Genomic DNA, 15,819 nt, shown 5'->3' with positions numbered 1-15,819 from the left:
GGTTAAAACCTGTTGAAACCATTAAATAAGAGCAGGAAAGATAGTAGTGAACCTTCATCTTGATGCGAATCACTGGGATGTATATAGAAATAGTAGTTCCAACTTTTTCACATAACTTCTGATGTACAATGAATGAGTGGGGTTCTGAAATGGGTATGTGTGTTTATACGCTTACCCTCATTTTCTCGTCCTCTCCTCCGTGCTCGCTCTCTCTCTCTCTGTTGGCTCACCAGAGACTCTGTACCAGCTTCTGCGTGGAGAACATCCCTACAGCTCACAGCATTGGCACTGAAATAAACACACACACAAAGAGGTCAGCATGAGCCGATCGGGTACCCCACCTTTGTGAAGGGGTTGTGATTTTGTGTATGGTGCCTGCCCTGGTGAGCTACTATTGGTACTCTGTGTGTGTGTGTGTGTGTGTGTGTGTGTGTGTGTGTGTGTTTTGGGGGTGGTCATGTGGCTTTACAGGTGTGATCTGAACGGCTCCTGTGTGTAAAGACCCTCAGGCCTGGTTATTCTATCAGAGAAATGCTTCTACCTTGGGCAGGAATGAAAGGTGAAGCCGGTGAGAAAGACATGCTGTCTCACCACCACAGACATACTACACACACTCTACACACACCACACAATCTTGACTGACTCACACCACACACACACCTGCACACACCACGCAATCTTGATTGACAGGTGACTGTTATTAAACAGATAGCTGCAAATCTCAGTATCATTTCAATCTTGAGCTTCTTGAGTGTTCAGAGTGACGCATGTTTACCCGTGCAAGCTGAATGCAAAGAATTACTAACACAACGATGGACTTTAATTAAAAAGCTATTCAAAAAATACATCCGTACATTCCAGTCGCCATCAGCAGCAGCATCACGCATACTGTGCTGAGTCTGACAATTTACTGCCGCGAACTGATCCTGGCAGCCACCCTCAGGCAAGGTAAGGTGTAAAATAACAATGGAACGTATTCCACAGGACAAAAACTCACTGGCCACTTTAAACACACACACACACACACATACACACACACACACACACACACACACACACACACACACACACACACACAGACACCAATGCAGAACTGTACTGGTACTGTTATAAAACCCTACACCCTATAACCCTAGTGTTCTAAAACCCTACACAGGGATATATATATATATATGCATGTATATATATCCCCGTGTATGTACTTGTTCCTACTGCACTTTCACAGGATTTGCTGACCCCTATTGAAATTTATGAGATATTTTTGTGTGCATATTAACACATTGTATAAAGTAGTAAGAAATTATCAAACATTATCAGATATCAGATAACCTTGGTTCTCAAAGTGTTGTAGCACTCGTGGTACTATGGCTCCATCTAGTGGTGGCACTGCAGGATGTTATGCACTAAGCAATTTGATCAAGTAAAGTTCCAAAAAATGACATGGAGGCAGTAGTTCTGTTTAGGTTCAGTGGAGAAAGAGAACATCATTCTCTATTGGAGAACCACCGAGGTCCAGCCTATTAATGAATTAATTATATATAGTTTAATTAATTTGTATTCATTTTAAATAACTAATTTAAATAGACAATGAATTATACAACAACTACACGAGGACTGCTGCAACATCAGACTGGCTAAAAAAACGTTTTGTAGACGGGACAAAAGGAAATGGAGGGGTGTGTGGAAGGGGGGGGTGATGCATTTTTCATGAGGTGGCAGTTAAATTGTACTCCTGTCCAGAGTAATTTTGGATGACAGCTCCACAGAACATTGACGATAATCACACCATAAATGACAGGCAGACGAAGACGACACAGCTCAGTGATGTCTGATGTAAGGCGTCGTCCTTTCTGCACCTTACCTTTGAAAAAGAGTTTTGTTGCATCATACATACCACTGTGCAATTGACTATATTTATGTCTGCATGAATATGTGTGTCTTTTATGTTGCTTTTGTTATTTTTTTATTTTAATTTCGTTTTTTAATGTTTATTTTAATTACTGCTATTTGGTATTTCAGCAGTATTTTAATTAGCTGTTGTACAGTGCGTGCATGTACAAATTTATGCTGTATTGATAATGTGTGTCTATGAATGCATGTTTGTGTGAGTAGAGCAGAGTATAGTAATATCCGCATCACCTACGCATTTGTGTATGTGTGTGTATGCTTTCACAAACTGCACCCATAAACCATAACCCCGCCACCAGCTGCTCGCTCCGGGAAAGGTAGATGGATGCTTTAATGTCTACTAATCCGGATTAGCCACAGAGGGTCGGCCAGACACACCTTCCCGCTGGCCGTCTCTCAAAGGCTTTCATCAGGAGGCACCGAAGAACGAAGGAGCACAAAGAGAGCCGCGCGGCAGCAGCAGTCGCCAGGGTACAGATGGAACCTGGGCAGCTTTTGTAATGGAAATACAGCAGAGATACTGCAGAGGAGGATGCACACCGACAAAAACACTATCCTTCCTTTGAGGAATGCAGCTGTGTAACATGCTCTAATAATGTTATAATGTAATAATAATGTAACCACATTAGGACCACACATATATATATATATTATGACCACAGATATATAAAAAAGGTGGTATTGATCTTGATGTTTCATCAATGCATTCTATTTTTTCCCTAGTCTGGAACTGGGGTTCCCTCCCATAACTGGCCATTAGGGGGCAGTACAACTGCTGATGTTGGACGTAGGATATTCTAAACGCCCACAGGGGGCAGGAATGAGTTGCTGTCCACATTGGCGCTATGGACAAACAGCGAGACATTGACAGATAGCCTGAACTCAATATAGACCCTGGAGTCACACGTTCACCCAACAGTGATGATCCTATAACTGCACCTCCTATAATTAGTTCAGAACTCCCCTGGGCGTCTCTGACCATAATAAACTGTAGAAAGAACCTGAAGGTGAACGTGTCAGGTGTGCCTGGATTTGTCTGTGTGTTTTTACGTATCATGGGTGTAACATGAATCTCCAACACACACTCTCTCAGGACCTTTTAGCTCTGTTGGTTTTCATAAGCTCATGTTCACATGTACACATTCATGGAGACACACAGGGGTCATGATTACAATGGCTGCCCACTGCTCACAAGGTGATTTTGTTGTGTGCACCATGTGTTGTGCTTGCTTTGTATCACACTGTCACTTTTATACAGTCCACAGTCTTAAAACACTAGAGCATGTTGTGTGGTGTGTTTCTGTGTATCTGCACTCACTGGAAAGAAGGCGGTCTGGAGTCTCCGATGCCCCCTGTTCTCTCGAGGGGAGGGGGCAGCTCTGGGTGACTGTCTGTGCCTTGGGATCCTTCTGAGTGGGAATTCTCCACCAGCACCAACTACACCCAGACACACATACACACACAAAGAAACTCGGATCTCAAGAACCTGCAGGTAGACTGAACAATATGCATAAAAAAACACACACACAAAAACACAGCAAGGATGAAAATCCAGACATGAAAGCTGGTGCAAAATGCTCCCCAAATATGCACACGCACATACACAGACACACACGCAACAACACACACACAGACAGGCTTTCAGAAGCACTAAAATAATGCAAGTTAAATGATCATGCCTGTGGGAATGTGCTTAAATGTGAATGAGCTCTGGGACTGGGAGTACACAGACACACACACACATACACACACAGACATAGACAGATCTTCAGATGCATCGTACAGAAACCTTTTATCATGATAATTAAGTGACTTCAGCGTTTATCCTGTGATCATTGGCATTTATGTTGTCATTTTAATCTGTTTCACTTTCAGGAATATTTTCTGGCTCTTCACCTTTTCTGGGAAGGTGGCACATTTGCCTCTGTACATCATGGCTCAGTTTTATCCAAGCATGGCCAGCATGTGCGTGGGATGTTACAGCAACTAAATACAGGATCATCTTAAAACCACATATCACACATTCCTCTTTTTTTTTTTACTCATACTGACAGATCAGACATTTTGTTTCTCCTGAAATCTACTAGAACCTACAAATGCACAATATTGCATGAATATGATAATAAAGCTCTGAAAGAACTCAAGAAATGTATGATGGCAATAACATTAAATGTAACATTATTAATGACAATATACGCTGGTCTTCTAACAAGAAGTTAAATAATATACTACTGCCCCCAAAAACACCACAAAATTGTTAAATAGCCTGTGCAGCCACACGTGTTCTACATTATTTTGCAATATTTCAAGGACAGATCAGATAATCAGGTTTTGGCTATCAATAGGGTGTCAGTAGCCAAGTGGGTAACACACTTGCCTTTGAACCTGAGCAAGATACTTAACCCTGAGTGTCTCCAGGGGGACTGTCCCTGTCCCTATAACTCCTGATTATAAGTCACTCTGGATAAGGGCGTCTGCCATAAATGTAAATGTACATTTTATACTGAATCTAAATATGAACCACCAACCACACTGACACACACAGACCAACAAACAGTAGCACACTGACGACATGCTGGGACACTTATCTCACGCCGTGGGACGCCAAGCACCTATCGCACAGAGCCTAACGACTTACCCAGGACACCACCCTCCCATTGAAGCACGGCAGCTTGGCATTATCATCAGATATCTCCTCTTTGACCACTCTGCACAAGACGGCGGGAGAAAGAAAGAAAGGAAAAGGTTAAATGCGTCACACATGCTTCAATTGTTTACCTGATTATGGTTCAAAATGACAAAAAGAAAACAAAAACAATATGCATTTTTGCAATTACTGTGTTTAATATGTCTTTCATGCTGTCCCAAGAAAGGTTGAAAAGAAGGAAGACCTTCTGAACATCCGGCTAAAGACAGAAGGGTCACCTGTAACACCAAGAGCTCTGGACAGACCTGGCTTCTCCTCACGGATGATTTAAAGCAAAAGCCCAGATGGTCCATTCAGCCGGCAAGTGGCCTGAGGTCAATATGGTGGCAGTAACACACTCGCCTGAGATTCGTCATTCTGGATGGTTTACATTACAATTCAGACATTTTGAAATATTTGACTAAATTATGTTGTCAAACCAACATTTGCTGATTCATCAGATTGTGTGAAGAAGGTCAGTTGTATTGCTTCTTTATTCAGTTCAACAGTCTTAAGATCATGGCCTAAGATCATTGCAAAAAGGGTCTTGTAATAACAAGTGACTTAAACTAGTGAGCACAGCATTCCATTGGAACTCAAAATTTATACATTCTACATTTAAGCAGATAATCCATTCATTTACAGACATCTCCAGAGTATTATCCAAACATGAATAATGTCTCATCTCAAATTTCCAATCTCTCTCATTCATGTCGATTTCTTGTCCTTAACGTTAGATGGATTTGTCCATTTTTTTATTAACACAGGCTACCCAGATACTTGTCCAATCTCTTAACTGGACAACTGTAACTCACTCCTGGCTGATCTTTATCATAGCGCTGCTCGATCTCTCCAGCAGACCCAGAATGCTGCAGCACGACTTGTTTTCAACCTTCCCAAATTCTCCCACACCTCTCCACTGCTGCGTTCCCTCCACTAGCAAAAGAAGCATCCTCCCACCTCAGATCTCTCATCACTCCTCCCTCTGCACCTCGATCTCACCGATCCTCCAGCACTGCTCCACTGGGAAAGCATTGATCTAGACTCTTCTCTGTCTTATGTAAGTTGCTCTATATAAGGACGTCTGCCAAATGCTTTAAATGTAAATGTCTGGTCAAGATAATATGATCAATTTGATGTAATTTTAATATGCAAAATAAATTGTATCAATTGTTACAAATTATGTAATTAAATACTTCAGTACACAATCACACAAAAATGCCACAATGCAGATAACATTGCCAAAACCACCTAAGTATTTAATTGCCTGACATTTTTTTAAGTAAAAAATCAGGTAACTAAATTACCTGATCAACCCAAGCAGAAACCAACTAGACTGGACCGGTCAGGGCTCCATAAGAACATGCAGTCGGACTCGGCACCCAGGCAGCACGGCTGCAGTAAAGTGGAAAGACTGTCCTTACGTTCTGATAAGTGCTGTTGTCTCCTGACAAAGTAGTCACACGCCTTAGGGTTGCTTTCAGCCCCTGTTTTGTCCTTTGTTCTGGCTCACATGCTTTTTTCTTTAAATGCCTCGTTTATTAAAATGCATCTTCGCACCCCAAGACGTGACAATCACAAACACAACCATTTCTGATCTGTCATCTGTGGATTATACCTCCAACGTGTTATGTACATAAAATAGCCCATGACCTGTAAAATGCACGCATGTTTAGGTGTGCTAGGATGAGGTGCAAGTGCACACATGAGTGTCGGTGCGCACACAGCTTGGCATGTGTGTTGGGTGTGGGAGTGTGAATATGTAACTGCAAGCAAACACGGCGTAGGTTATTAATAGAGTAATCTGGTGCTGTAAGCCTCCCCCCGTCCCGGCTGTAAATTCCCAACAGAAATACCACAGTTACCCCCTGACCCCCCGAGACCCAGCCTGGCACAGTAACACCTGCTGGACTCCCATCACCCACGGGGGGCAAAGCGTGGAGCCAGGCGGACCCCTGACGCAGACACACTGAGAGCCAGATGGCCAGAGCGTTTCGCCGTTACAGCCAGTGTATATAACAAAATGATCAACGATAATGAGATATAAGCACCACATCTTACGGAGCCATACGAAGAAAATGGCATAATGACAGCGTGAGTTAAATAAATGTTAAAGTGAAAGTCAATGCCAGAGACATGAAAGCCGGCAGTTCCAAGGTGCCGTACAAAAACCCTGGCAAAAGGCATGTACACGACTGTCTGCATGATAATAAGATCACACCAATATGCGGACAATATAACACAACCGGAGAGATAGTACAGCTACAACAGGGGGTTTGGCAATAAGAAGGCTTATACCACAGCGAAAAACCAGAAAGGGACACTACAGTCAAAACCAAGATACCTGATCAACGGAGAAGCAAAAGCAGACATATTACAGCCCGCTAGAGAGAGATACCCAAGGTAAAAGGGACAAGCCAGAACCAGAGAGAAATCCTAAAAGGATCGACGCCCCGACCAGAGAATCCCACCACAGCCAGCAACGTGTGTTCGTTTATTCATTTAGCCGGTAATTTGCAGGAGCATGGGGCAAGTAACGTTAAGAGTGGCCTGACCACTAAAATAATGTGTCCAAAAAGAAAATGAAAAAAAAAAGGCACGAATGAAGAGGCAGAGGATCTTGAACTTTGCCTGAACCCTCTAAAATCTGCAGTCCAAACAGCCCTCTTCCCCTTTTCAAGCTCTTCTGTGTCACGTAACCCGGAGTGCCATCGGGGTGGGAATAGAGAGATTCGAGGAAATCAGGCTTGTGTTTCTGGAGCAGATGACAAAAAACGCTGGGAGGAAGTTGGGGTGGAACTCTTGACAGGAAGCGTCTCCCGAGAGCTTAGAAACACGAATCCAAATATTCAGGGAAAGCACCCCGCTCAAGGCAAGAGTGAGGAAACCAGACAGAGGAAAACGTACAGGAAATGCAATCAGGATATTATATCACGTGCGTTTTACGTGGCGCTCCACACAAATTGCCTTTTAGCACGACAGGTGGTGTGACGTTTTTGATTCTACAGGCACAAGTGGCGGCCTTAGGGGCTGAGGTGGCCTAGCGGTTCAGGAAGCGGCCCCCGTAATCAGAAGGTTGCCGAGCCGCCGAGGTGCCACTGAGCAAAGTGCCGTCCCCGCACACTGCTCCCCGGGCCCCTGTCATGGCTCCCCGGGCCCCTGCCACAATCACTTCACTTTCACTTCCTTCACTTTTGGGCCGACGGTTCAAGTTGGGGCCGACCGGGCCGTCTTGAGCCCGACAGAAACTGAACTGAAACAACAAGTACATCTTTTTTTTTTAAATGGTCGCTACAAGCACTGGACTAAGAGGGAAAGGAAATGTGCGGGGAAATTAGTGGGTTGCATGTAAACAGTTGAATGTTGCACATTGAGGCATTTTCTGGCCTCCGTTTCACCTCCTCAGCATCCAGTTTTGCATCTCTTTCAAGATAATTAAAACGCAAGTTAATTTAACATTTAACAAAACAAATGTGCAAAATGCCAAACACTTTTACAAATCACAGAATCAAATTCACAAACCGCAAATCATACAGAACTGATAGGTGCTACAGAGCGGACGCACGGGTTTGGGCCAAGATTTCAGCTCAAATATAGAGGCATTCTTAAACAGGGTGTGAATGCTTGACAATATTCAGTGTCATGTAAGGAAGCACCACTAGATAGAGCTGGCTGCTTGCGAACTTAGAAGTGAGTTGCACATATCAACCGTTTGAGCAGTAAAAAGTAGTCACTAATAACACATAATTTCAAAAATTATAAAATAATATACTGATATGTAATCAATATTGATATTTCATGATACACTGAATTGCATGAAGTAGCCACACGGCTTGTGAATGAAAGAAACCCCGAAATCAAACAGTGTGTAGCTATGTTAAACCTAGATTAGTGTGTATCATGGCATTGAAGCTGATATTTATTCTTTTAAAAGCAGTTACGGCTACACTACAGCTTACTTGCTGCAGATAAATACTCAGATAAACCGAGCAAGACTAAACTAATTGCAAGATTTCAAATGATGTTGGATTTAACGTAAGATTGAATCAGCAGTGTCTGTATATGGGTCACAACATTAATTACAGATGGATCTAAAGTTCAGGGTGTAGATAAAGACATCTGGCCATGTTGATGTCATTAACGTTGGGCCCAACAATATTACCCTGTCTTGATTTTTACATCTTTGGTTTGATTGTCTACCTGACATTCAGTGCTTTTCATATATTGCATATAAACTCACACCAGGTCATATAGGACAGGAATGTAATATATACAAATACAGACATACCAATTATAAATGACACAAAATTATTCAACTATGTAGATTAATGCCAACAAACAAGCACAACGAAAGGAGGTCAGAAACACAAGTAATGTTTCTTAAACAGACATGTGCACTGGCTGCATAGCGTTACATGTGTACCTCAAGCTTCACAGGTTTATCAGGGCATTAGCGCATCTCACCAGATGATGGCATAAGATGAGCAGATTGCTTTACACTGGTGATATCTGGGATATCCTAGCCTGTGTGTGTGTGTGTGTATGTGTGCGTGTGTTACTTGGAGGGATTAGTGGTGTTTGTTTATGCCGACGGAGCTTATTGCAAGTTATTGTTGCATATTATGGACATGGCTGTGGGGTTGGGGGTGTAAAGGCAGGTTGCCCCACAGTCCAAGGGTTCATCTTTGTGTGCTGAGCAGCCAGTGCTGACCCACTGACTCCAGGCCAGCAAATAAACTCGGGTCCTGTTGTAATATGCGCCACATGCTCGCAGAACACACATTTAAAGACACAACACTTTATTAATTGTTATAACTGCAACATTAACTGGTAATATACAAATTCTTCGCACCTTGAGTGAGCTCCGCAGGTAAATCAATCAGGAACCTGCTTCGCCCCCATTTAGTCGGGTGAAAACGGTTAAAGGCGAGCTGCAGCTCAAAGACCCGGCGGTACCATTTAATTTTAGATTTTCATGACATTTTATGTTGTCAACCAGACAGTCCTCATTTCTGTAGCCTTCTGATCATGACACACTCGATCCATGGAAAACAGAAAGGAAAATATTCCACTATAAATTGTAACATGCCAAGCAGCCATTTTCGTTGTGCACATTGCGCGCCGCTATATATGGTGTAAAGGAAGATTCCGGAGAACTGCAGCACCCTCACCTACTCGGGCCTCCGGAAAACAAACACCCTGTCTGTCACCTGCAGCCCTGGCGGCAGTCGCCCGGTGAGGCCGTGGCCGGTTTCGCAAAAAGCCCGGACTCCCTTGCGATCGATAAACGATTACGGTTACAGACGTGTCAGCCATGCAGACGAAGGGGACAAGTCGAGTTTGAAGGCGCTCTCCTCTTCCACCAAACATACAGCTTACAGATGATTATGCCGTTTACGGTGCGGACTGACCAGCTGACCTCTGACCCAGAAGCTATTCAAGGCCACTGTTAAGAGTGGTGAAAGTGAGAGGTCAAGTGTGTGAGACCTCAACAGGCTTATCACCACGGCCGAGAAGCCCTCTGGTGACAGTTCTGACAGATGGTCAGCCGTGGGATTCGGACTCCCGAACGGACATCGTTTCAACGTATGAACCTGGCCCTCGGCTTCACAAATGTCCTGCACGTCCTCTCGTCTGGGGCCCAGTTTGCCACCAGGCAAATATGCAAATGAGCCGGAATAACAGCGACTGCATGATGCATATTCATAACCGAGAAAGGTTTGTTCGGTGATAAAGTGACCATGCAGTCAGAGGGAAGAGCTGGTAGGCGCACCGGGAACGAGGGGCATCGGGGTGGCACCGGTGTGGCACCGGGAACGAGGGGCATCGGGGTGGCACCGGTGTGGCACCAGTGTGGCACCGGGAACGAGGAGCATCGGGGTGGCACCGGTGTGGCACCGGGAACGAGGGGCATCGGGGTGGCACCGGTGTGGCACCGGGAACGAGGGGCATCGGGGTGGCACCGGTGTGGCACCAGTGTGGCACCGGGAACGAGGAGCATCGGGGTGGCACCGGTGTGGCACCGGGAACGAGGAGCATCGGGGTGGCACCGGTGTGGCACCGGGAACGAGGGGCATCGGGGTGGCACCGGTGTGGCACCGGGAACGAGGGGCATCGGGGTGGCTCCAGGTTCCCCGAGGCTGGAGTCAAACCTGCGACCCCGAGGGACCGTGTACAGAATTCCCACGGTGCAGGTGCCAGCCCTGCACCCACGTCATAAAATAAGCAGAATAACATTACGGAACAACGACACTAATGATAATAATACGCGTTTATTGAACGATTGTTGGGTTGTCCTCGTAATTAATGATATTAATGATTAATGAAGCCTAATAGCGCTGCGGTCGGTCCACTCACCCGAAATCCTGGTCCAGGGATTTGAAGAAGAATTTGTAGCTGCTGACCGGACGATTGCTGAGGACATTCTTGAAGTCCGCCAGCGTGACTTTCTCCGGCGACACGGACAGCTTGACTAAATACGGAGTCTCCTCGTCGTCCACATGGTAGATGATTTTAGTCTCCGCCATGAGAGGCTGGACGCAGCGGCATCGGCGCAGACAGGAAGAGAAGGACCGCGGCGGCGAGATCCGGAATGGCGGCGGCGGCGGCGGCGGCGGCGCGCTGGGGCCGCAGCTCGGGCTCTGGCGGGCATTACGGAGGCGTCACGGAGGCACGGCGCGGCCGCGGCGCCGAAGGGACCGTCGCCGCGTCCGGGCCCCCCATCCCTGCGACGCGGGGCTGGGACCGCGCCGCTCGCCGCCAGGGCCGGCCGTCTTCCGCCATCTAGCGAGGCGCCGCACACACGTCACGCAGCGACCGAGCCAAACGAGAAAGAAACCAACTTGAAAGAGCAACGTACACCTTTGATGCGTTTTACATCTGTGGTAATAAACATGTAACATAGATTTAATTACCAATAATTCAGGTGTTAAATATTTTAGTTTTTTTTAGCGCAAAGTGTAAGAATTTGCCATCTGTGCAATGTTGTACCCTTTTAGATAGGGGGCGCTATTTTACAGCACCTGACCACCACTGTCCTAAGAAACCAGCACAATGCACTACATTCTCTATATGTGTGCAACCATTTATTTACATTATGGTGAAAGTGAAGTGATTGTCATTGTGAAACGAAACGTGTCCTCTGCTTTTAACCATCGCCCTTGGTGAGCAGCGGGCAGCCATGACAGGCGCCCGGGGAGCAGTGTGTGGGGACGGGGCTTTGCTCAGTTCGGGATTTGAACCAGCAACCTTCCGATTACCAGTCCGCTTCCTTTCCCGCCAGGCAACTTATATAAATATGATATATAATGATATCTATCATTAAAACCCCTCGTTTGCTTCACTCGGGACACAACCTTTTTTGTCAGAACCCTATTTAATGCAGGTACAGTACAGGCCAAATGTTTTGACACACCTTTTCATTCAATGTGTTTTTTGTTTATTTTTGTTTGTAGATTCTTACTGAAGGCATCAAAACTATGAATGAACACATGTGGAGTTTTGTACTTAACAAAAAAAGGTGAAATAACTGAAAACATGTTTTATATTCTAGTTTCTTTGCTCTGATTACTGCTTTGTACACTCTTGGCATTCTCTCGATGAGCTTCAAGAGGTCGTCACCTGAAATGGTTTTCCAACAGTCTTGAAGGAGTTCCCAGAGGTGTTTAGCACTTGTTGGTACCTTTACATTGAACGAGAAGGTGTGTCCAAATTTTTGGCCTGTACTGTATGTCATAAAAAGGAAAGTATTTACCATACTCTTTTGTGAACAAACAGTATTGCTTTCAGACACATTACTTGTGTCTGGATACTGAAGGATACTAAAGTGGTTGTCCATTTATGGACAACGTGTTAATGTGCACCTTCAACATGACTGACAGGCAGTTACAATACTCTTGTTGGAAGGTGTCACTTCATCTCCTCTAAGATGGCAAGCTTGCTAGGTGTCTGAATTCTTTGGTAGTCTAGACTTTATGGCCTATACATGCAGCCTTCCATTCTTGTTAAATATGAGTATGTAGTGATCACAAACATGCGTCATGAAGCACTGTCCATTAAAATTCGACCAGAGCATGTTGCAAACGATTTCAAATGATTGTTGAAACGATTTCAACAATTTGTGGAGAATTTGACCAGGTTTGTTATATTGATGCTATTTAACAAATCTGTTTTAATCTTCTTTGAGGTGGCTCATATTACTTAACTTTGTGCATAGAGGACACTGATGTAATGCCAACAGAAGATCCATTAGTCACCATCATACGTACCATCATTCAGCTCTCATTGGACAGACGGTGGGTTGTGGTTAGCAACGTGGCCTCACAACACAAAGGTCGTTATTTCAAATCCTGCCTTACGTGTGCAGAGTTTTCATGCTCAAACGTGTTGGCATGGGTTTCCTCCTGCCGTCCAAAGGCATGCACAATGGGTGAATTGGTGACTCTGAATTGTCCATAGCTGTGAGTGTGTGTGCATGCTCCATGTTGTAGGCTGGCACCACACCATAGATAAGTCCCTCCCTTGCACCCAGTGTCTAATATGGGATCTGGAAATGAGACCCTGAGTGGGACTAAGCGGCTATAGAAAGTGGGATGAGCAATGTAGCTCCTGTTGCTGATGTGTATTGCTACACTGGTACTGGGATTTTGGCACTATGAACACAAGAAAAACTGTCAAATAATATTGGGCAGGATTCCAAGGTGCAGGATTCCATATTTTATGATCAAGGGTATATTTGGATTATGTTTTAACTGACACTCATAAATGAGTAAAACCTTGAAAGATCTGTTATCTGGAGCATTCAACGTCAATGTTTCGTGTGTGACCTTAAACACCTTAACCACACTAACTGGAGATGTAATGATTGACGGATATTTAGAAATAGTGACAGTGCATATGTTGTGGCCTGGCAAGATGGATTTCATTTTGGATTTCATTCCCCCAGAGGCAGCTGATTTGTGGGCACCATGGCAACGGGCAGTAGATGGGGGAGGGGGACCAGCTTATAAAAGATGGCTATGGTTTGTTTGGTCATTGTCTGGAGTAAAGGATGTGCTGTTTTGAAGTTTTTCTGATCCATGGACAGAATCTGTTGGCCCTGGGCAGTGGCGGTTTTCACAATGGGCAACATATGCAGCTGCCCAGGATGGCATTGTGGTGGGGGCGGCATCACAGGCATCGGAATTTCTTTTTTTTTTTGCCCTTACATCACAACTGCATGGCCACCGATCGGTTTTCTATTCCCTGTTTGCTTGTTTACACTGAAAATTGCACATGGAAACTGTGCATTGGATTGATAAATGGCAGGAATAAATAATTTTACAAAAAAAAATAGTTTACAAGCACTGGGCCACTGAAAGCTCGCTTGTCTAGGGTAAAATAGGATGTGAAGAAATAGTATCAACTAATACCTTTCTGGTCCAAAACATTTTTCACTGTTAAATTGACCTGGGAACTTTGCTCAATTTCTGATGAATAATCACTGTTTTTCTGGTGTTTTATTTAAGGTGGATCAGACCAATCGAATAAGGAGCCATGAGCGCAAGGTCCTTGGTGTGCTTGCTTACTGCTTCTGCTGCTGGCCTGAAATCTCACACCTGTCGAAATGGGAGGGGGGGGGCACTTCCACATAAAGCACATTTGATTCAGCAGGGTGGTAGTAGCCTAGTGGGTAACACACTCGCCTATGAACCAGAAGACCTGGGTTTGAATCCCACTTACTACCATTGTGTCCCTGAGCAAGACACTTAATCCTCAGTTGCTCCAGGGGGGGACTGTCCCTGTAACTACTGATTGTAAGTCACTCTGATAAATGCTGTAAATGTAAATGTAAATTAATTCAGAATATTATCAATCCAAGCCCAGGGATCGCCCAGGGCATCAAACAGGCTAGGACCGCCCCTGGCCCTGGGATGTCAGCGCCATTGTGAACACCAAATTACCACTTGGGGCGCAGATGCGGCTCCTTGGGTGTTGCAGCTGGCTCCTTCGTTGGCCTAGCAGCTAAGGAAGCGGCCCAGAGCACCGTCCCCACACCTGCTCCCCGGGCGCCTGTCATGGCTGCCCACTGCTCACCAAGGGTGATGGTTAAAAGCAGAGGAAACGTTTTGTGGTGTCACCGTGTGCTGTGCCGCAGTGTTTCACAATGAAAACAACAAGGTACAGCCAGAGAAATGTCTTTTTTTGTTTGTCTGTTTAGCGTGGGAAACTCTTTTCTTTTGGTGGGTGGGTGTACAAGGTGAGCCACGAGGTAATTAGGGAAAATGTGGTGCTGCTGGAACAGAGATGTGCAAATGAAGTTTTCTGTATTTTTAATTTCATTTAAAATTTTATTTCCACATACTTGTCACGTGCTCTTTCCCAGACGTCTGTGGTAGGACGAGATGGGGTACGCCTCTTCCTCCCCCAGTTCGTCCTTGACCTTGGTGGAACTGGTCCTCCGTTTTATTTGATTTTTGTAATTCATAATAAGTTATTTATAATTCATAATAAGTGAGTTATAACTATAATAAGTTAGTTAGTTTTGTTGAATGGATAGTAACTATATGTAATCCGGCGTGTAGGTGATGTGTTTTATGTCGGTATTTTGTATAGCGAACGAAGCAGGAGAGTTCGCCAGAGCCTCACTGTTTTATTTTCTTATTATTTCTGACAGATTCAGCAGCTGGTTCGCTACCCCGAGGAGACTGAGGTTCACAGGTGGTGGCCACCTCATGGCAGAAGATTGGATGTATTCCACCAATTGAAAGGCAGCCTTGTTACAAAGAAATGACCAGTGTCTAATTTCAATTGTAGGTTTATTTTAACAAAAAGAAAAATCCAGAGTAACAGATTTCAAAAAAGTTATAAAGCGAATTTTTCATTGATTAAATAAGTATTTGATCCTTTTGCAAAACATGCTACAAGATGTTTCTTGTATTTTGTCCACATATCTCTTTGCAGATCTTCTCCAAGCCATTTTCAATGCCCTGGCTAAGAGAAGGAGGTTCTCGCTCAAGATGTACATGTCCCCATCCATCCTCCCTTTGATGCGGCGCAGATATCCTGTCCCCTTGGCAGATAAAACACCTTGAAAGCATAATGTTTGCACCTTATGGAAAGCATAATGTTTTCCATAATGTTTGACGATGGGGACAATGTTCTTGGAGTCCTCCAGTACTCCTCCTCCCTTTCTCCCAGTCCTCCTGTGAATCATTTAGATGTTCAGTGGCAAACATGTACATGTG

At 44.6% G+C, this 15,819-nt stretch overlaps 1 protein-coding gene and 1 long non-coding RNA gene across 4 annotated transcripts in view; one reads left to right on the top strand and one right to left on the bottom strand.

Moving 5' to 3' along the window:
* Window positions 1-11,400, bottom strand: part of dvl1a (dishevelled segment polarity protein 1a) — a 26,545-nt gene extending 15,145 nt beyond the window's left edge. Inside the window, exons 1-4 of one of the 3 annotated variants that reach the window (XM_028993034.1) lie at window positions 10,952-11,400; window positions 4,547-4,616; window positions 3,227-3,345; window positions 176-288 (exon numbers count right to left, since the gene is read on the bottom strand). In XM_028993034.1, the coding sequence (XP_028848867.1) occupies window positions 176-288; window positions 3,227-3,345; window positions 4,547-4,616; window positions 10,952-11,121 (472 nt within the window). In that variant the 5' untranslated portion in view covers window positions 11,122-11,400. The remainder of the gene's footprint in view (window positions 1-175; window positions 289-3,226; window positions 3,346-4,546; window positions 4,617-10,951) is intronic. The other 2 variants (XM_028993032.1, XM_028993033.1) reach the window with 2 other exon arrangements.
* Window positions 10,775-15,819, top strand: LOC114797833 (uncharacterized). Its single transcript, XR_003750993.1, has 3 exons — window positions 10,775-11,478; window positions 15,249-15,384; window positions 15,536-15,819. It is a non-coding gene; the product is annotated as an uncharacterized LOC114797833 (long non-coding RNA).

This window comes from Denticeps clupeoides, chromosome 10, assembly GCF_900700375.1.
Source record: "Denticeps clupeoides chromosome 10, fDenClu1.1, whole genome shotgun sequence".
Classification (NCBI taxonomy): Eukaryota; Metazoa; Chordata; class Actinopteri; order Clupeiformes; family Denticipitidae; genus Denticeps; species Denticeps clupeoides.
Note: the sequence above shows the minus strand (reverse complement) of the source record. Positions and strands in the feature narration are given on the sequence as shown.